Source organism: Falco peregrinus, chromosome 5 (genome assembly GCF_023634155.1).
Source record: "Falco peregrinus isolate bFalPer1 chromosome 5, bFalPer1.pri, whole genome shotgun sequence".
Lineage (NCBI taxonomy): Eukaryota > Metazoa > Chordata > Aves > Falconiformes > Falconidae > Falco > Falco peregrinus.
The window spans coordinates 64,775,131-64,798,084 of record NC_073725.1 but is presented as its reverse complement, the minus strand read 5'-3'; the positions used below and the strand labels follow the sequence as shown (position 1 = coordinate 64,798,084).

The 22,954-nt window shown below is 44.4% G+C and overlaps 1 protein-coding gene across 8 annotated transcripts in view; it reads right to left on the bottom strand.

Annotated features, from left to right (window-relative positions):
• SMARCD3 (SWI/SNF related, matrix associated, actin dependent regulator of chromatin, subfamily d, member 3) overlaps positions 1-22,954 on the bottom strand; it is a 111,257-nt gene that overhangs the window by 43,632 nt on the left and 44,671 nt on the right. For all 8 annotated transcript variants that reach the window (XM_055803981.1, XM_055803982.1, XM_055803983.1 and 5 more), the window contains 2 exons: positions 18,210-18,424; positions 15,034-15,076 (listed from right to left, as the gene is read on the bottom strand). In XM_055803981.1, the coding sequence (XP_055659956.1) occupies positions 15,034-15,076; positions 18,210-18,415 (249 nt within the window). In that variant the 5' untranslated portion in view covers positions 18,416-18,424. The remainder of the gene's footprint in view (positions 1-15,033; positions 15,077-18,209; positions 18,425-22,954) is intronic.

Genomic DNA, 22,954 nt, shown 5'->3' with positions numbered 1-22,954 from the left:
GTTGGTTGGCTTTAAAACCATGATGGTATCAAAACACTGGAACAGGCTGCCAAAAGATGCTGTGCAACATCCTTCCCTGGTTGGAGGTATTCAGAACCCAAGCTTACTTTCTGGTTACCGGGGCCTAAACAGTTGTCTACCAAGTCATTGTTTTGCCAGATATTCAGTGAATCCTTTGTGTGCTTAAGGACTAAGAGATCACTTTCAGCCTAGACATTACAGAGACTAAATTACAGTTAATCGTTATTTTATTCTATGCAACTGTGAATACATGTTATATGTACTACACATGTTGCAAGTAAAATGTACAAAAATATATTGAAATTATGAGTACATATGTAAACAAGGCTTACAATTCTTCAGGAGGAACCAATAGAAGGGGCAGTCTGTCTAATATCCTCTAATCATATTTAAGGATATCTCCAAATCAAATATTGTGGAGGACACTGACCAAAAGTAAATTAGAACAGAGTAGCCATACATCAATAGGGACTCTCCATAAAGCTGAGCTACTCAAGCAAACTTCCTTTATACAACCAGATGTAACCTAGTAATGACACTCACCCTTCGAGAACACCAGCTAACTAACCTTGACACCTCTGAAAACAAGACATTACGGTCTATAGTTCATCCTTGTCCTTTTCCTTACTTCAGACTTGGCCCTAGCCAACAGGAATGGCTAATATGTTTGTCTGTTTGGTAATGACAAACAAGTCGGGGATAATCCGCCTCTTGAAATCCTTGATTCAAAATAGATTAACAGTAGTATTGTGACAGATTAAGTATCTAAGGTTATGGGAGAGGAAAGGCTGCGAGACAGAAATCTTCTGCTTGGTCAACAGCATGGCTGGAGAAGAACAGTTCTGGAAGAAGTGGCCTTCCTTCATGTTTGAGGCTACTATTTCACACCTGAGAGTAGCAGATTCTGCTCAAAACACTGATAATGATCAGCTGCAGGTTTCTGTAAAAATGGCTAGAGTACCTGGTGTAGAAGGCATGCTAACTTTAAGCCACTTGTAAGGTCCGGTGGTATAAAGTCAAACTAGTAAAACTTGAAAAGTTATTTGCATTGTCACAGGGAGTTAATGCTAGGTTTGATATGTGCCCATTACATTTCTGCTTCTGTATTTACAGTTGAAAGCAACATTTATCTTATCATTAAACAATGCTGCGAAATAGCAGCATCAATCTTCAGAACAAGTAGATACAGGAAACAAATGCTCCGAGTGTACAGTAATTCAGTTATCTACTAGATGATTTGAGAAGGACAGTCACTATCTATGAAGCAGAAGTAATATTACACTAAGGAAAGAGGTGACTGGTGGTTGTTCCGGTGAAACAGAAGCCTTGAGGTACACTGCTAGTAGGAAATGGAAACAGGAGTACCATAATCCCTATGCCTGTGCTGAATTCAACACAAAAGTAATAGGTTGAAGTTGTCTGGCCTACACTATACAGGACATGTACCAGCTCCTCCTGGTCTTAACAAATATTATGTAAGAAAGTATGAGACAGACAGAACTAAGAATGAACTGTTGCTTGTGCTCTGCCAACTTCATCTGCTTCAAGCATGTCTGTATCACTGCTGTCCAAGACAGACTCTGGTACCACCAGATTCCTGAGTTAGAGATGTATTGCACTTACTTGCAGAAAAACTAATTTTGCTGTGTTATGACCACTTTATTGGGTGATTCAGATAACACTTTGTAGTGATAACTGTCCTCCCTGCATTTATTTACTGTTCCATAAATTTTACCATTAATTTTCACATATTATGCATGAAATTGAAAAAAGAAAAGCTACACTGCGCTGGGCCAAGAACTGATCTTTCTGGTCCCACTAGAAATGACCCAGTCACCGATACGTCTCCAGACGGACAGTGAGGGACTTTTTAATTTAAGGTAATCAATATGCTTACTTATACTATAAAAGTTTTAATTGAGATGTCATTGATAACAGATAAAATGGTTTTGAAGAAATCCAACAGTACCAACACGATTTACATTATCAAAGAATCCCATGATCTCTTCAGAAAAAGGCAAGCTTGTTGAACAAGATTTAATTTTTACAAAGCTGCACATGGCTGTAGGAAGCATCAAAGTGCTCAGATGTCTTCACTCAGGTAGAGGCACAAGGATCTCCTCAAATAATGTAAAAGTTAACAGAATGCTCAAGAGAAGCCCAAACAGGGAACAAAAAGGTCCTTCCTCATCTAGAGAGCAGGAAAACCTTCCAGGGAAGAAAGATTCCCCAACTCTGAATTTATATTTTGCTGTCTGCCTGTCACCAAGAAAAGGGCAGGCTCTGAGTGAACCCTAACGGGACTTGGCAGCTGTCAGGCAGAGAGAAGACCCACGAAAAATAGTGTTTAAACAACAGAAGTGCATTCTCCCCTCCCTCCCTGCACCTGCAGCAGACAGCAATCTAGTTCAGCAATCCTTAGCACAGGAGGCAGAAACTTCAGTCTTCACTTCCTCACCCTCAAAAAAATCTAATTGTTCTAATCAAAAAACTTTCCCCCTCTCTTCTTACTTTGACATCCCATTAACTCCTAGTCCTATTCCTCACTTAGCCCCAACTCCATCATAACCATCATCATCCTAATAATGCAACTGTATTGGGGAATGGTGCCTTTGTAAATTTATTTAGATTGTTATCTTTATTTTGGCTTTCTCATCAGCAAATAAATATTAGCAAAGAAAACAAGAGTTTCATGTGAGAAAATAGTTACCTGTTTATAGTCATAGAGTTATGGGAAGAAAACCAAAGAGTTAAGTCATATTTTGACTTAAAGCAGAGAAGAAACACGGAACCAGGACAGATGAGCCTGCTATGTACAACTACAAAACACAAGCAAGGTTTAGAATCATAGAATCGTTTAGGTTGGAAAATACCAGTAAGATCATGAAGATTTGGAGAGATGGACTCTGATTTCCCAACAACGTTTTAAGCAGAACGTCATGAAACACAGAGTCATGGACATTTAAATCTAGACTAAACTCTCTCAGGTATGCCAAAGAAACAACTCTGCTTTGGTCTCTGGGGCTGTAGAGAAAGATACACATTATGTCAAAACTGATCTAATGTGTCCATTCCAAGCTAATTACTGCTGTGGCTGGAATAGTACTTAAAAGTATCATGTGAATTCCAAATGTATTCTAAATATCAAAAGACTTCTGCAAGAAAATTATGTCACATCCACTCCTTAAAGACATCATAAATAATGGCAAAAATAAAGGAGAACAGGTATTTTAGACTTTCAAGTGGTCCTTAGGGATACAGTCCTTCACAAGAACATCGAGGAATTCACTGGGACACACAAATAAAAAGCAAATACTGGCCATGTGTTGTCCAAGAAAACTGAAAAAAAGCAACAAGACAAAGATCCAGTTTTCATCTTGGCCAAGTGATACATGAAACCTTACATCTTTCAACAACTTTGACTTGGCATTTTTATTTAAATGATCAAGAAGAGGACAAAAGAAACATAAATGTACTAAAAGCTGTAAAATTTTTAGTTAATCACAACCTGAAAAGACTGCAAGACACTTCAGAAAAGGCTTTTTCTGAGTTTGCTGACTGAGCTGCATGGTGGCAGATGAGTTGCAATATACCAAACACACACAATGGGATGCACATAAAGCAAGCAATGTATCTGTACTGGTGGGTACTAATGAGGCTAAGGCTACTGACAGAAGTGACCAAAACTCACTGTGGGTAAGTTAATGAAGTCATCTGCATGAACAGTAACAGACAAAGACGCAAGGTATAAAGAAGAGGAATGGTTCTGGGGCTTTTATGATTTAACCTGAACATAAGGAACTGAATCTACAAGTGACACAGGATGGGGAAATCAGAAAAAAGGAGAGGACAGGGATATGGGTCCACACCATGGTGAACTGTGAGAAAGAAAACAGTACAAATTATTAAAGGTATTTGTACAATTAAAAAGCTAGAGCCAAAGAACATAAGACATACTTACAGCACAGCAACTCTCTGTTTCCCAGAGAAATTTTAAAAGGATTTAGGAAATTGTATGGGAGGAAGCAATAGCACACAACACTACTGTAGCCTAAGAGTCCTGTGCATTTCTTAGATACATCAGCAGGAAGACATGGAGCAAGACTAGGGATTTTACAATTAATGCCATGCTTGGCAATCTCCTAATCACTAAAAGAACACCAGGGTCACAAATTAAGAACTCTATTGACAAACTCAAGAAAATTCTCAGAAAAGCTATTGAGATGATTAGCAGACAAGAAAACATCCTCTACAAGGTTCCATGGAGCCAATTAATTTAGCTTCACTTATGGGTTTGTATTTACCTACACAAAAAGAAAAAAAAGTTTCTCTGCCTGTCAATGTGACAACACAACAAACTTGAAATTGGTTTAAGTTCAGATTAGAAACAGGTCAAAATAAGGAGTGAGTGTAGCCAAACATTGAAAAAAATTAACAATGACTGCAGGGACTATTTCATCACTAGTGATTTTATATACATAAGCTCCTACTTACAAGTAAATCCTTAGGCCTGTCTGGTAGAAATAAAAAAAATAAATAAAAAAAACAAACAACAAAACCAAAACAAAGTAGCAGTAAGTTCTCATGATAATGTCGGACTTCAGATTGTCTAGTTGTATAACACTAAAAATAAATTAGTATTTTTTTTTTCTCCCAGAAGAAGATCAACTGAGTGCTCTTTCTTTTCAAGGTCTTCCATGAGAAGTCTTGCCACTCTAGTAAAATCAAATAGAACTCTCAATACAACTGTTAGGAGGTGATATACAAGTGCATAGACCATAAAGAACAGACAAAATACAGGAAATGATGGGGTGGGGGGGTCGGGGGGAGGGAGGGAATCAGGTCAGTGATGGAAAACCTGAGCTTAAACTGGACATAGAGGCTTTCTTGAGTTGCACTCACTGCCACATCAGAGATCAGACATATAAGGAGAAAGAGATGTGAGATTTCCCACTTCTGCAAGGAACAAAGCAATTTCCCATGCTCTTAACACAACATAGGCCTCCAATATCCTCCTATTGCAAACAGGCTAGCGCTTGATTCCTCTCCCTCAAAAAAAAAGTTAGAATAATAATTTCTGTGACTTCTGCCATCAGAAAACATAGGATTTGGGAAGTGCACTTTCGGCATAGACAGTTTTCTATAGGGTTTCTTCAGGTTTTCATTAGCATCCCTAGGTGAAGTGTGGACACCAGGAAAAGTAAAAAATATATCTCTGCCAGCCACATACAGATAGCATGACTGTGTGTATAAAGTCTTCCCCGCGACAGAGTATAACCCGTTCTTCCATAAACTTAATATCATAAGATACTAAATTATGAAAGAATTTGAGGCTCTTCAAGTGGAGCCCTGATAGGAGTACTACTTGTCACAGCACTATCAAAACTAACTGGCTGCAACAAGTCTTCTACCATCACATACCAGGTTAACTTCAATAAGTAGTTCCCACACCTTGCCCTGGCACAGCCACCAGTACCCCACAAGGTTTCAAAGGTTCATCTACTGTCCATGCTGTTTCTTCATCCTCTTCAGGCCAGTCCCTCTGCTTCTTGCCTCTGCTACATCCTTCTCCTTGACTCTCCTACCTCCAGGACACTCTCTCTCCTCCCTCTGCTTCTTCCAGGTCTCTCTTCATCCAATGCTCCTCTTCCTTCAGTCCTTACAGCTATTTAACTACTCAGCAGGAACCAGCCACAGCTGCACCTTATCCACATCAACCAACCCACCGCCCCTGAAGCCAGCCCACAGCTCTAATTATCAGTTTTAATTAACCTGCCTTCATTCCTCTATAATTCCTCTACACTACTGGCTACAAAAAAATCTATACACAGCTCAGCCTTCCTTGATCTCCACAAGCCTTCAGCATTCAGGCAATCAGTAATCCTTTGCTAGTCAGGGCATATCAGAAGCACCTACCACATTTGCTTCTGACACAAGACAAACACCAAAGCTGATGACATTCTGGGAACAGTCCATTTGAACTTCTGGGGTTATGTTGATGAATAGTTGTCAGACACACAAAGGATTCACTGAGTATCAGGCAAAACCACGACTTGGGTAGACAATTGTTTAAGCCCCGGTAACCAGAAAGTAATGTAGATCAGAAGAACCCTTGGAAGTCGTGCAGACCAGCTGTGGCACCAGACAGGTTCAGATTACATAAGGTTGCTCAGGACCTTGTCCAGTTTGGGTTCTGAATACCTCCAACCAGGGGTGGATGTTGCACAGCACTTTCTGGCAGCCTGTTCCAATGTTTTGGTACCATCATGGTTTTAAAGCCAACCAACCAAACAAGCAAAATGGCTCCTTATACCAAGTTGGTTGCCCACATCGCAGCGAGCTCGTGTTGCCCTCCCACGCTGCTGCTGTGCACCTCCAAGGGGAGGCCGGCTCCGTCCTTCCCTCGCTGCCCCACGGGGCGGTTGCACTCCCCAGAAAGACCTCCCTTTCCTCTTCTCAAGGCTGAACAAACCCAGCTCCTGCAGCTTCTCCAAGCAGGCGTGTGCTCCAGCCCTGCCATGTCCTGGCTGTCCTCTCCGGCCCTTCTGCTGAGCGTCACCTCTGGGTGGCCGGTGCCCACAAGTCCAGGTGCACGTTCACCAGTGCAGCGTGGCCAGGAACAGCCTCCTTCGTGGACTCGACAGCAGTGCTTGTGCTAGCAGCCCCTTCTGCAGCTGGCCTTTGCCACAGCTGGCTCACCTTGCAGCCCGCCCTCCCTTTGCTGTCCATGAGGGCCCCCGGGTCCTCTCCTGCCAAACTGCCTCCACCACCTGACACCCGCTGGTCCTGCCACACAGCGCCGCTCTGCCCAGCAGCAGCGCTTGGTATTTGCCTTTGCTGAGCTTCATAGGGCTGAGCTGCCGCAGCCTGCCAGGCCCCTGCACAGCCATGCTCCCCTGCCTCGGGCACTGGCAGAGGCGCCCAGGTGGCCCGCAGACGGGCTTGCTGGCAGAAACGGGGCGAGGACAGCGCCCAGTACCTCAGCCTCCTCCCTGGCTTTTGACGCGAGCGGCAGAACCAGACCCTGGCCTGGCTTTTCCTCTGCGTGCCTTCTGCTGCTGGGCTGCTTGCAGGCGGCTTTCCCATTGCCCGGCACATGCATCCCTAGGTTCAATCCCAGCTGAGCTCAGACCTCCCTAATTTCTCGCCTGTGTGCTCGGGCACCGCTACGCTGCTCCCGCTAGCTGACCACTCTGCTCACGCCTCCCTGTGCTCCCTCCTTGCCTTGAGGCCAGTCAGGAATTCACTGCTTGACCCTGCCGGCCTCCTGCCAGGCCCACCCAGCTTTCCGTGCATTGATCCGGTTGTTCCCCTTTGCTTTGGAGAGGTTGTCCTTGGAGTTCAGCCAACCTCCCTGAGCCCCTTTGTCCCCCGGGGATCCCCGCTGTCCTGTAGGATCCTTCCAGGCAGATCCCTGAACAAGCCCAAACATCCCCTCTGGAAGCCCAGGCCTTGCTTGCTTCTCTCGGGACTGCAAACTCTGCCTCCTCATGGGTGCTGCAGCCAGGGCTGCCCTGAACCTTCACATCCCCAACCAGTTCTTCCTTCTTTGTGAGTAACAGGACAGCAGAGCACCTCCCCTTGCTGGCTTGTCCATCACCCATGTCAAGAACCTGTCATCAGTCCAATGCGGGAATCTCCTGCAGTGGCTGTGGCCAGTGCTCCTGCCCCCACAGCGGATGTCAGGGTAGTTGAAGCCTCCCCCATGAGCACCAGGGCCTGCAGCCACGAGGCTTCCTCTAGATGCCTGGAAAGGCTTTGTCTCCTTCTGGATTAGGCAGGTTGTCTGTAGCAGACAGCCACCATGCCATTACCTGCATAACTTAATTTTAGTTTAAACTAAAGAAAGTAAAAACAAACAAAACAAATCAGATACAAACTAGTGTGCCCTTCACACTGATTTTTTTTTCCAGGTGAAAGGTGGCTATCATTAAAGGCCTCAGACAAAAAATAATAAATAGAGTTTGATCCATTTCAGGTAGGAAATAACAATTGGAGCTGCATTCTTCACTACCTGAGCAGGACAAAAAAACCCCAGTCTCAATAATTTGCTTTAAAAAAAAAATAAATCATCAGATCCTTAAAAAACAGAGGTTGGGCAACTTCCTTTGAATTAGGCTGGCCTGTAATTTCCATTTTTGAGAGAGGCAACAAAAGCCAAGACCTTCTGCTCCCCCACATCTGACAAGCTCAATTAGATACTGAGCCAATTTTTTTACTACCCACAGCAGTTGCATACAACCTAGATATTTCGCAAATAGTGTTGAGAAGCCAGCATTTTTACATTACAAGTGAGAATGACTGAAGTCTGACTTAGCAGCTACTGGACAGTTCCCCTGCTAAGAAACTTTAGCCTATAGCTTATTGGCCACAGTGTCTCTACCACTGAGGCTTCTGTGGTGGTCAAAGCAGGATAGCTAAGGGCTGACACTCCTTAGAAATTCTAACCCTGTGCCATCTTGCAAGTTTTGATCCCGAAGAGATAGTGTTTCAGGAAGGATTTCTGACTGGCTACCACAGAGCCAGTAACACAGTCTAGCAACATAGCAAAAGCAATTAAAGCCTGCACCATTCTGAGTTTCATACATACAGACACCATTCAAAAATGCAAAGATCCTGCAACACTACAAGTAACAGCTAAGCAAGTCTTTCACCACTCACTCATGGTAATCAGTTCTGAGCATAGACTAATGTGGGCAGATAGAAGCAATACATATAAGTGCCTAAGCTATACACTATTAATATTTGATTGTTTAATTACTTGGAAGAAGGGTATAGGTCACATTTATGAATTAGGATTGGGAGGAGCCCTTATGAGTTACTCTCAAAGTTCTAGTAAAAGCAAATCAGTAGCTCCTTTATGTTCAGTGGCCGGGCAGCATCTATGACCCAACCAAACCTTCAAGGCATACTGTCCAAAACTGGAGAGGTGACCACGAAGTCAATCAGAATGGAAAAGCATTGACTCCAGAGCAGGGAGTCAGATGGTATATGAAAGTAATAATTCTGCAGACTTCTGGTAGAGATGCTCTATGGAGCGGAAGCTGGATCACAGGTACCAGCTTGAAGGGATGCTGGGAGGTCTCTAGTCCAGCTTCCTGCTCAAAGTAGAGTCAACGATGAGGTTATGTTGCGGTTTGAAAACTTCCAAGGGTGGAGAACCTGCAGCCTCTCAGGGTTCCAATGCTTGACTGTCCTCTTGTGAAAAAGTTTCTTCTTACATATAGCCAGCTCCTCTATGTTTCACTTTATGCTCACTGGCTCTCATTCTCCTGCCATGCTCCACAGGAAAGCCTGGCTCCATCTTCTTGACCATCCTCTCTCAGTAGCTGGCTAGCTGCTGTTAGGTCCCCTCAGAGTCATCCTTCCTCCAGGATGAACAAGGACAGCTCACACAGTCTCTCCCTCTGACCAACCTGACAACTCCCTGCTGAACGCAGTCCAGTTTACTCATGTTTTCTCTTGAATTGGAGGTCCCAAAACTGGACACAGTGCTCTAGCTGTGAGCTAATGAGTATGAGCAAAAAGGGGTAATCAAGTCCCTCAGTCTCTTGCATTTGACCTTGTTGAATATCATAAAGTTCCTGTCAGTCCATTCCTCCAGCCTGTCCCACAAGCATATCGACCAGTTCCCCCCACCCCGCTTTGTGATTTGGTGTCATCTGCAAATTTCATAAGCAAGCACTCCACTGCCTCCTCCAGGTCATAGATACAGACGCTAAACTGAATGGCTGCCAGGACAGACCCCTGCAGTACTCTGCTTGTTGCTGTCTTCCCAGTAGAGTGCAACCGATTAGCCACTACCTTCTAAGCTCAATCACCCAAACAGATGACTGTCCGTCTATCTAGATCAAAATGTCCCAACTTGAATTGAAAACTATTATGGGAGACAACGTTGAAAACTTTGCTAAAACCAAGGTAAATTATATCCACTGCTATCTCTTGCTCACAGATCCAGTCATTTTATCAGAGGCAATCAGGTTGGTCAAGCATGATTTACCCTTGGTAAATCCATGCTCGCTGTTGCCTATTACCTTCTTGTCCTTCACATGTCCAGAAACGCGTTCCAAAGAGCACATGCTCTGTGACTTTCCCAGGGGCCAAAGCGGAGCTCACTGGCTGCAGTTCCCTGGACTGTTCTTTTGGCCTTTTGTGAAGATGGGTGCAACAATTAACTTTTGCTAGTCACCGGGAACCTACCCCAATTTTTATGGCATTTCAAAGGCAATAGAGAGTGGCCTTGCAAGGATATTGGCCAGTTCCCTCAGCACCCTCAGATGCACTCTGTTGGGTACCATGGAGTTGTATGGGTCCAGTTTTCTCAAGTAATCCCTGGTTCAATCCCTGTCCATTGCTGGCTGTCCCTTTTGAACGTGTTCACTGATCACAGAGGCATGGGAGACATCATTAGTACAGACCAAGACAAAGAAGGCTTTGAGTACTTCAGGCTTATCTGTCTCCATCATCACTGTATCACTCCACCCACTCAGCATCAGGCACACATTTTCCTTGGTCAGCCTTTCATTATTAATGTAACAGCAGAAGCTTTTCTTGTTGCCCTTGATGCCCCTTGGAAATCTCAATTCCAGCTGAGTTTTGACTTTCCTGATAGTATTCCTTATATGCCCAGACATTATTTCTAAATTCCTCCATCGTAGCCTGTCCCTGCTTCCACCTCTTGTACGCTGCCTTCTGATGTTGGGACCTCCAACAAGTGTGAGTTCACTGCTTAGTTATGCTGGGTTCTTCATAAGTCCACTAATTTTCCTGCATATCAAGACAGACTGCTCTTGTTCTTGGAGAGTCCTTAAAGACCTGCCAGCTTCCCTGAGCCACTTTGCCCTTCAGAGCTGCTTCCCATGGGATCACACCTACCACTTCCCTGAATAAGCCAAACTCTGCTTGTCTGAAGTCCAGGGTCTGTGCTTTGCTACTCTCCTTCTTCATTCCTTTCAAGATCTCAAATTCATTATTCCACAGTTGCTACATCCAAGGCTGCCACTGATTATCACATCCCTAACCATTTCTTTCTTATGAGTGAATAGCAGATCCAGGTGTTCCTCACCTCCAGCTGGCTCAGATGGAGAAAGGTGGACAACAGCCATACACTGACCACACAACAAGAGGACAGCTATTATGGTATGGGATCTGTCCAGAGAATCCCATATGGTAGTCAGTGAACAGCAGCAGGAGCTGGCTGAATACTTGTGTAAAGGAGAATGAAGTAGAGAGGATGAAAAGCAGAGGGCAGCTGTACAAAAACCTATGAGCACAGCTAGACAGAAAGTTGTCGCAGGAATTTGGGACCCAGAGAGTTTGGAACAGCAGTCAGTACCAAGAGACAAGCATGCCATTGAAGGAGAAGCAGCTTGCTGTTTCAGAGTTGCACTCCACTCAGCAAGTTAAATGAGGAAAAGCAGAGACAGACACAGCTATGGAGTCAGAACGATTTTCAGCTGAGGTTCTTGCATCAGAATGGGTAGGCAAGGAAGCTGAAGAAACAGTACAGTGAATCACAGTCACGGTGCCTGGGAAAAAATGTAATGACTCAGAACTAACAGAAAATAAGACACTGTCCCGAAGTAATGAGGAGACAAGGCCTGGAGAAAGAAGAGGTGCAATGTGATGTGCAGTCGTGTTTCTCTACAGACAGTTTGTAGCCTGAGGTCAAAATTGAGGCACAACTGCTAGACTTGGGCCACAAAGGCCACATCAGCTCCAGAGATCTAGGTCCCCGGCTATGAATGAAGATGCCTATGAACTTTTCCGAAACTCAGTGAGGGTTTCAGTGACCTGATAACAAGGGAAGGATCCAGAGGCAAGGAAAATAGGGCGGGATATAGCCTGCTGCACAGAACTAGAGTTAATGGTGAATATGCTACAAAAAATGCTAAGCCTTGTTACGCTACAGTATGTCAGTCTGGGCTTAACCAAGTCTTTCTTTTCATTAAAACTGCATTTCAGACAAAAGATATGCAGTAGATGCAATCAACTTGCATTTAAGTAAAGCATCTGACATACAGTCATAAAGGGAACCACTACTTAAGACTGAAAAATAGGGGTTAGAACAAGAACAATATGTGGTAAAGAATGGGCACAGAAAAAAAAGTATTAAGTGGGAAGTATGTCATGGACCATTTTTGAAGCTGATTTTATTTGGATATTTTCATTAACAGATCCAGTGCAAAAAGGACAAGTATGCTAACAAAACTTAAGAATGACAGATTTGGGCGGCACTGTCAATACAAGGCAGAGGATAGTACAGAGAATGAAAGGAAGCTAAGAACAGTATAATAGAAACAGGATGAAACAGCATTACACACAGTCTATATCCAGAATTCCTGCTCTAATGTGAGCATTCATCAGTTAAAACAACAGAAATCAGAAATACTTTTATCAGTCAGTCACAGAATGACCATATACTGTATCAATGTGGTAAGGCCATAAAAAATAAAATGTGATCCCAATATGCATCACTAGATATTTCCAGTAGAGATAAAAATGCATTAGTGGCATCCAAGCACTTGTGATACTGGTAATCTGTAATAATATGCATAGTTCTGGTCTCCTGAGAGGTACATGCAAAGAGGTTTGAAATAGGTGAATTTAACCTGGAATAGATGTAATGAAGGACTGTGATGATTAGAATTGTGGGGAGCCCCTCTTACCTGGCAAACTAAAAGCACTTGCCTTGCCAAGCCTAGCAAAAAAGGAAAAAAAAAAAACCAACCACAACCAAAAAAACCCCAAAACCCACTGCCAGATCTAAAAGTAAGGAGCCTAACTAGTCCTGAGACAGCAATTGTGTCATGGCTTCCATGACAGAGGGAACCAGACAGGAGGTCCCATGCAGTTCCATAATTCTATCCTCCTACATGAAGTAGTTTGCTAGGTTGAACCTTCTCATATGATTATATCCATGCAAAATTAAATCCTTTTCAAACAGCTGAAGCATAGCAGCTGAGCAACCCTAACAACCAGCAATACGCTCCAGCACTATAGCACAGCCTTGATCAGAGCCCAGAAGTCCAACAGCAGGTTCTCTCTGCCAGCTGCCTATCACAGCAAGTAACACTGAGAACCCACCTCCTCTTCCACTATTACACAAGATGGTTGTCAAGAATAAAAGGTATTAAATATCTTCCCCTCTCCCCTTCACAGTTCCCTGAAAACACAAGCAAGATTCTGTAAAAAAAGTCTGTGGGTAACAGATGTTGATTGGCTGGAAAATACTCCAGAAGTAGCTCCAGAAAGCTGGAATTTTTACCCTATGTTTCACATGCATTCCATTCCACAGCCACCAGTGCAAATCTTTTGCTTGACAGGACACTGATGCACACAGCATCTCCCCATACAACGAACGGCGAGCATAAGGAGGTTCTGATACACTGGCTGCAGCCAGACACAACGTCACACCATCAATACCAGCACTCCACTCCAGCTGCACTGATAAAAACTCTATTGCAGACAGAACTCGAGCAATTTGTGTTGCTTTATCACTCCATCAGTTAAAATTATTGGCTGACAGCAAGAAAGATACTGAAAGGCAAGAAGACTTGGGGACAGCACGGTTCTGAAGGAGTTCACATCTGTATAGGTTTTTGACATACCTAAATAAGGCTACCTATTAAAGAATAATCACAGATTTGATAAACAGAGGCACAAGTCTTCTGTTGCCAAAAACACTTGGTTACCTCTGTTCTGTGACCTTTTTAGCTTATAAAGGCATCAGACACCAAAAAAAAAAAAAAAAAAGCCCTGAAATAGATATATATTTAAAAGTGACAGCCTCACCATACAGGATGTATAATAATGAAAACAATTTGTGTGGGACAGACAGAACTGACAGCACAAGAAACATAGCTTTCATTCTAGGAAAGCCCAGACTGAGCAGAGCAGGAATGAGGCTTTAACACAACGACTGTGGAGGCCACAAGTAATTCAAAGGGCTGGATGTGATGATAGCTTCGTCCTGTCAAGACAGAAGCATGAGAGAACTAATGGCTGACCTGTGAAAGGTTGTGCTTCCAGAGAGTGGTATGAATTACAAGAAAACAAGTGATAATATGGCATCAGGAGTACCAAAGTGAGCTTGCCTCCTCAGGCAGCTAGCACTAGGTACCTGTGGAATGTTGAAGAAGAGAATCTGGAGGCTGCCAGAAAGTTTGGGCTTACTCTAGCAGCAGAGGGGTAGACTTGAAAAGGACATGGAGATCTACACACCTGCCACAGGGATCCTGAGCCCAGAAAAAGCACCAGAAGCCAAAGAAACCGGGACTAAGACATGCCGAGGATGTGTAAGGAAGCTTGCCTTTCAGGACACAGCAGGTTCTGGGGCACCTGCACTGAAGACGGCACAGGAAGGAAAAAGTCTGGCAATAATGGAAGAGAAGGGGAGCAGAGAGGCATTCGGATGTTCAGGAAGGAAGCAGAAGATTTAAGTATTGAGGATCAAGCACAGGCAGACACTAAAAGCTAGACATATCCCCAAGGATAAGAGAATTAATAACTCTACAGTCAATGCAGGCCCCTTGAACTTTGCTGTTTATGCAGGTTCGCTTCAGCCCTACTGGGACATGACCACAGACAGGAGAACCTGGCAGCTCTGCCAGGCCAGAGAGACCGGGGATCGAGCCCATCTCCCACAGGCACAGCCGCGCTCTGAGCCAGCTTTTGGCCAGCCTCGAAAATTGATCAAAAACATCCTTAAGACCCAGAGGGCCCCAGCGTCAAGTCGCGTACTTTGCAGCCCAGCACCACCGTCCATCCATCCAGCAAGTGGCAGTGCTGGCTCGGCTAACCCAGTGCACGAGGACAGCACAGGCCGGGCTGCACGCCACGCTCCCAGCCCCCAGCCCCAGCCCCAGCCTTGCTCTCTAGACTTTCACCCACTGCCTACTTACTTTTTAATTAGATTTTTAAACAAAAAGTGAAAGTGTTTTCTAAAATCCCTTTAATTACACTAAGATGCTGAACTGATTGTGAAGGGAATAGGAAATGAAAGCGACTCACCCTCTGAGGGAGAATTTTGTCAGCCATCTTCCTCCTCTTGGCACTGTACATTTTTTAAAGAAAAAAACACGTTACCATGGTGACAGATCTAGGAGTAACGAGGCCACCTGCTAAATTATCCTGACATCTCCACATGCTGGTGCACAGCTGTGCATGCATCAGCAAAAGGGTCTAACTCATGCCCAGGACCTAGGACCCCTTCTCTCACCAGCCTGGGGAGGTAGGTAGTTAAGAACAAATCAGTGCTGTCTGTTATGCATCTTGGAAAGAAGTGTGCAAGTTCTTTGATCACAGCATCTTCTGCGGTGCAGGGTAGCAATACGTGCAAGTGCACATGCTCTCTGAAGATACAGAAAAAATGTGTAAGAGCACAGCGTGCACATGTCAAAGTGTGCACGGGTATACCTGTGCATGTGCATGTGTAAGTGGTTGACTGCCTGTAAATAGGACATGAACTTGTTCAAGCAGATGAGGTGCATTCATTCATTCATTTGTGCCCAAAATTGAGTGCTGATGAAACACACATATATAGGTGTAGTTCATTCAATGTATGAAATACATACATATATATGCACCCTTCCCTACATATATACACTTGTTTTACTGTAACATATTTGCATGAGTGATATACAAAGGTAAGCGGGTTTACAGTTCTGTATTTGCTCACCTCTATGAATGCACATGTGGGAAGATACATGTGCGCCTGCAGTGTATATACATAGTGTGTCCATACCCATACATAAGCCCATTGATACATCTACACTTTTAAAAACATACTTGTGTTCATGTACATACACATGAATGTATATGTGCCTAAGAAATGGTATTGTCAGGAAGATTGCCATATACATTGTCTTTTGAATTCTTCAGAGTCTAAGAACCATTCGTGCCCACCACACCTGTCACCTAGCTTTCCCTAGCAGGGCCAGGAGGGAATTCAGGCCTTATTCTTCACCTCTCTAATTTATGAGGCATTTATCTTAAGCAGGAGATGAATCACTCCATCTGTGACAGACAAACGGGAGAAAGCAAACTGCCTGCTGCCACTCTGCCAGGTCACAAGGATGCCGCTCCTTACTGTTCTCATAGAGAAGGTCTGTCATCAGCCATGTTCACATAAAAACTGTTTCCACACACATTGATGTGACATATTCCCTTCCCACATTTGCTAATAATAGGCCAGGCCTGAAATACCAGATTCTTAGATTCTTCCTCATCGTCATATAAACCAAGCCTGAGGAACTCTCTGTGCCCAGAGGTGCAAGCTACAGCCTTCCTCAGGGGCAGAAAATTCATCCACACAGTCACACCAAACTTCATAGGTGAACAATGTCCCTTTTTAAAAGCATAGGAATAATGGGACTGGAACGTTACATGGTGTGAACCTCCAACGGCTCACTAAATCAAACCTGCACTGAAACACCTCACAGAATCTGGAAGTAATGCCTGAGCCAGCTCCACCCTCCCAAAGGGAAATGGGATATGCATGCACCTGCAACAGCCCCAAAGGCTTGCAATTAAAGAGCAAGTAACAAAAATCCAAATCCCGCAACAACTTGGGTCTGAACTAGTTCTCCAAGAGTCTATTACAGAAATGAGATTTTTGCCTCCACCAACCCTGCCAAGAAAGGACGACTACGCCTTCTTGGCCCGTTTGTGCCATAAAACATACGATTCAACTACTCCCAGAACTTCACCCAAGGTGCCAGAAAAGTTTGCCTCAAAAACCAGAAAAATTTAAATGGGAAATGACAGGGGGGTGGAAATGAACAACGGGAAAACATTCAACACATCACCTGGAGGGAAGGCATGGCAGAGGAAACAGAGAAACTTTCCTGAGTACCCACGAAGCACTGGTGTGAGCTGGACTCACTACAGTCGAGACTACTGCTGGGTTCCAAACTAGAAGCACTGACGTTTTGAACTGGGGAGGGGGAACTGCTTCCTTCTATAAGTTAGACCATCAACTTTTAGAAAACACTCTTCTTTAGTGATCCCTAGAAACTAGGTAGTTAATGACTAAAGTTTACCTTGATTATCCAGCAGTGGCAAATTTTCAGGTAATATCTACCCTGTACATTGGAAGGCTTGGCATTATTTTGTGCAGTTCCCTGGAGTACCTCCTGGGAGGTGCTATGGAACATGTAATTTTGGCTAGTGCTGGACAAGACCTCCAAGATTCTATGCACCTCTTGTACTCACATGCTGCGCTCACACACATTACTTCTGTGTTCTATGTTATTTAGTCATAATGCATTAATACTCTCAGGATTGATGTCCTTTCCAGATGCATTCCAGACACAAGAATTCCCCAGTCTGGCTTGCTGATCCAAGGCATATAACCTGGACAGAGCAGGGTTCCTGAAGCACTGAGCTTAAAGAGTCATGTTTTACCTACAGCTAGATACAACGACACCACCAGAACACTGTCTGAATCTATATAGACACACCTACAGTGATTTTTGCAAAAGGCAGACAACCCAGATGACTGCACCCTACCTATTTATCAGGAACCAGCTCACACTTGGAACTCAAGACTGCTGACATCTAATAAGTTGCAAAAGGAAATTAGCAAACTGTTATTTAAGAGAGAATGCATTCAGCACTGTAAAAAGTGGGCATTTTGAAAAGAAAGTTCCTTTAAAAGAATCCCTCTAACCCTATGAAATTATTTCCTATGCCATTCTTTTTACTTTATACGTAGGAATCCCTGTGACAATTGCAAGTTTTCTGACCACTCCCCTGAGTGACCATAGTACAAGTATTCACATGACCAAAAATTTTTTCCACTTGTCTCATTTACAAACCATTTTGTTAGCCAGTCAGAAATCAGAGAAACCACACAGAACAGATAGCAAACAATACAAAAAATATACTATATTAGAGGAGAACTGCTCATTAACTTTAAAGGCTAAACATAGCAGCCAGATTTATAGCCCAATAAACCTGCATGGTAAAAGCATTATAACTGCAAAACCAGACATTAGTAAAGGTCAGTTTGTTCAAGACCATTCACAAAGTAAAATTTACCAATGTTTTTCCTGCTTTAAGAAACTGACAATACATAAATCTTTCTTTCTGTCTCATTCAATCTTAAAGGTCTTACCTAAGGCTAAAAAGATACTGATTTTTCTTCCTCAGACTGACCTTCCATGCTTTCTTTCTGGAACACTCACCTCCTAGTTCGGTTCTGAGTGGCTTGCTGCTGCTGTTGCACTTGCTGCACCTGCTGTTGCTGGACCTGCTGTGGTGCAGTGCGTTTTCTTGTTGTTTCCATCACAGTCTGGGGCATCCCAGGTCGCACGGAGGGGCTTCCAACATACGGGGGGCCTGGGGGACCCATGGGAGCCCCCTGATGGGGCATTCGAGCTCCTGATGGCATCCCAGGTCGCTAGGGAAGCAAAACAGAAAGAAGAGCCAGTTTGGTCCCTGCTTCTTAAGCTGCAAAGACATTTGTACGTAATCAGGCACTAGCTCCAGCAAGTTCCTCATTTTGACCATCCCACTAAGCACTAAGCAGCAACGCAGAGCATGTGAACTCTGGTATTTTCTGGACATCGTAAAGAGGCATTCAGCGATGTACAGGAAACAGGGATGAAAAATTCTAGGCTTGGGAAAACACTCAGTGGTCAGTAACTTATCCAGGCCAGCTTACAGCAGAAAGCTCTACCTTCAGACTGAAGAAAAAGCTCCATGGCAGCTATATGCAGTCCAAACTGGTGCAGTGCACATGCTAATCAAAGCCACAAGCAGGCTCACATCTACAGCTTTCCACCGACTAGCAGGCTGCTTTGATCGGTAGGGAGACTGTAGCAAGCAAAGGTGAACCATGAGAACACTATGACAACATTTTCCATTAAGAGCCCTCTCCTTCACCTACACCGCAGAGCAGTGTAAGTTCATAAAGTGACAAGAATCCTTTAAGAAAAGGTCAAGCCTCTAAAATAAAAATAAAAAATAAAAAAAGGAACATAGCAGTTTGTCAGCAGCCCCTGTAGGCATTCTAAAGTCCTGACATATATGTTGATTCAGCATGCTCTGGAGAGACACTGTGGGTCAAATCACAATGCTGTACAACACACACAGTAAACTCAATTCCAAACCCTAGAATTTTATAGTACTCAAGGAAAAACATCAGTAAAATAATTACCACCTGTAAAATGCAACCAAAAAGAGAGAGAAGAGCTTCATTTCATTCTAAGGTTTATCAAAATGTTTATTACATGTCTACGTATATGTGAAAATACAGACAAGTACATATACATTCTGTAGACATTTGACCCAGGGATATGAGTAAGAGTAATCATACACAAAAGCCTTTTGAAAGTCAAACCCCTCTACTTAAGGAAACCAAGAGGCAATGGCATCCATGACAGTTAAATAATTGGTTAAAGGCTAGAAATGAGGTAAAAGTGATTGGTTCTGAAAATAAAAGTAAGGCACATGCAGAGTTTTGCTGGGACTTATGCTTTTCAGCATATTCATAAGCAACTGGAGGGAGATGGGAAGGGGACAGGGATGACAAAGGAAAAAAAGAAAAGAAAAAAAAAAAGGGAAAAGAGAGAAAAAGCAAGGAAGTGAGAAAGTTTGGTGGCAATGCTGTTATTCAACCTGGCAAGTATGAAGGCCAGCTTCAAAGAACTGCAGAAGGGCTTTATGAGACAGAATTAACACCTGAAGATGAAAATGGGTTTCAGTACACACGGTAGTGAATTGCATGGGAAAAGACAATCCAACCATCCCATGGAAAACAACGGGCTCTGGGCTGCCTGTTGCCCAACAGAAGCAAGATCTTGGGGTTTAAACAGATACTTCCAGGAAAAAAAAAAAAAAAGCAGTTCACTGCTTACTAGAGGTCAAAAAAAGCCACTAAGCAAAAGAGGCAGGGAAGGGAACAGAAAGCATCACTGTGCCACTGTCCCTGGCACGCCCGCAGGCTGAATGCCATGCACAGCTCTCGTTCCTGCAGGTCTGTAACGGCAGAGCAGCTCTGACACCGGCACAAAGTGGCACGGAACAGGTTAAGATATGGAACTGCATCCACCAGAGTAAAAGTAAATATGCCATGGTCTTCCACCTGGAAGGAGGTGGTCCAAGGTAACCTAAGGGGGCATTTGCTAGAGCTTTGCAAAGTCCTGAGCGGCCTGGAGAGGGCGGCTGGGACTGACTGCTCACTGCCCCTGCCAGAGCAACAAACCAGGGCAATGACAGCAAGGATCGGGCCACCAAGGGCAGCCCACCTGCCACGCATGGGCAGCCAGCCCACAGAACCCCGCAAAGGATGTTTGGCTCAGAAACTGTCTGAGTTATCAACAGCTGAAGACTGAGAAAGTACTTGGGAGAAGTACACTAGTGGTCTCCAAAGCCAGGTGTGGGCACCCCAGGAGGTATGCAAGGCAGTCCACTGTAGGGTGGGTGGGAAGAAAATGGGTTCTGCACTGTTAATATATAAAATAAAACCACTGAAAATAGTTCATTTCACCTTTATCTCACCCCTTTTTAATTTCTAAATATATAATTATTTATATATAGTAATAACATATAATTCTAAATATAATTTGGACCTGCACCTCCACGTTACCCACCTAAGTCCACCATAGTCCCCAAAGCCCCAGTTCAGTGCCCTCCCCGATCATCACAAGCCTTATGATGTTTCTCACACTTGCACGTGTGAAGGAAACTGGAGAAAGAAAGGAGGGGAATGAACCATCAGCACTGAAACAGGAGCTGTAATTAGTACAGACAGGGAAGGAAGGCTGAGGTAGGAGAGAGGCCAGCACAGGAAGCCAAGCAGGTGAATTCAGCAAGTATATGTGTGGGAAAGTGGCTGTGGGCATGGACTCCAAGCAGAGCAGCAGCAGGAGGCAGCAAACAGGCAGAACCGAGGCTCTGTGCAGAGCTGGAAACATCTCCTCCCATGAACACAGAGCTATACAAACTGCTGGAACGGAGCAGCGCCCGCTGTTCCCACATACTCGCCCCCACCCTCTGACCCAGGCAAAGTCAGCAGAAACAAATGGCCCAGAAAACGTTTCTCACTTTAGCCTGGTTTAAGATCTCTCTGTTGTCTGCCAATCTACACATTGCGGCCTTCCTCCAGCAAAGAGCAGGCCACTGGGCCTGCTGTTGCCTGTCAGTCAGGTGGGGACATTTGGCAGTCACACAGAAGAGATGAGATCCTACGCACAGCCATCTCATGTTCATCCCTCCTGGAGACTGTCTGGCCACACGGACCAGACGGCAGGCCTGCTTTTCTGCTTCCATAAAGGACACCCTAAGGCCTGGACAACAAGGTCAGCAAGCCAAATCTACTCTCGATCCAAGTCCAACATCTCTGAACCCCCTTCAGTTTCCTTTGTTAAGCATCAAAATAGAGAAATGCAGAGAAAGGACAAAACTGAGAGAAACGAGACAGCTCTAGCAAAAGCATATTCAGTCTCACCCCTTGCCCGGCTTCATTCCTTCCCCTCCCTTCTCATGTTCCTATCTCTGATATCACCTGTAGATAAAATATTATTCATTACATGATTACACAACTGCCACCTCCCTGCTGCAAGCCCACCAGACTCTCCAGGCACAGAAATGCTTTCTCTGTCTAAGCTTTATAAAAGGAGAATACACAAGAAGTACCTTGCCTTATCTAAAAGCTTGCTTTGCTCTCACTTATGCAAGACAAGACAGTGACAGACAATACACTGAATTTTTCACAATACTGACATTAAAAAAAAAAGCCTTGATACTAAAGAGTATTGCAATACCATTACATCTTTTCAAAGAGATCTTGGAGGTGTACCTGTCTATGGGATAGGAACTGTCTGCCCCCACTTCCTCAGAGGGATGGAACCTGCCCTGAACCAGTATCGTCTGTAGTGAAGGCTGCAGCACAAAACAGCACTGACACATCATCCTTCCTGGGAAATCATCTACCCTGGAGCCCTTCACCTGACCCAGCTCTGTCCTTACCCACAGACCTGTCCCCTTTTTTCCTCTGTTGACTCCACGTACAGACATTACTCTGTGGTACTGCAAACACATTACTGGACAGAGGACAAAGCCACTGAGGGCCATAGGAAACAAGGAGGACCACAGTATGCCCCCAGCTGAGGGGACCAGTCTCACAGCTCGGAGAAAACGGAAGTGAAGAGCAGAGCAGGGCTGCCCACAGAACAGCTAGGCAAAGCCAAACAGTACAGCACATGGAGAGAGGCACACAACCAGTAGTTCATGTGTGTGTACTGGTCCCTGAGAATTCTGCCAACTGCTGGCACTTCTGCATGCAATCCATCGCTGACCTGGCTGCACCCTTCCAAAGCTGAGCACAGTGTCTGTGCAGCAAGCATGCCACCTCCCTCCAAACTGCTGCCAAGTCCCTGCTGAGACCCTCCACTGTCCAGCTTCCCAAGTCACACATCTGGCTTTTCTACTTTCTTCCCTGCCTGAAGCTCCTGTCGCACCAGAGGGCTGCCTCTTTCCTCCTCTTCTTTGTCATTCTTCAAGACAACTTCTCCTGCCTGATGGTAAAAATGAGACACGCTGGAGTGGTGCTTTTCTCTGCATTTCTGCTGCAGACTCTTCTCAAGGGACACCAACACCATAGCAGCCAAAATGTTGAAGCAGAGCAAAGGAGGGCTCCTGTCTGGACATACCAGATAGAGGAAAATAATAACCTGGAGAACTGACATGTAAAAGAAAGTGTCAAGAAAAGAAAAGAAAAGCAAAACCACCTACAAGAGCCTCAGAAAGGGACTGAACAGAGCACGGGGAGTCACTGCAATGCAATATACCTACAGCAATGTCCTGTTCTGAAGGACACAGACCCGATCCACCTCAGCAGCACCCAGGAGGACGCTGATGGCAGGGCAGTGAACAGTCACAGGCTTCTTGTTAGCAGAGAAACTGACAGATTTTGGGAACAACAACA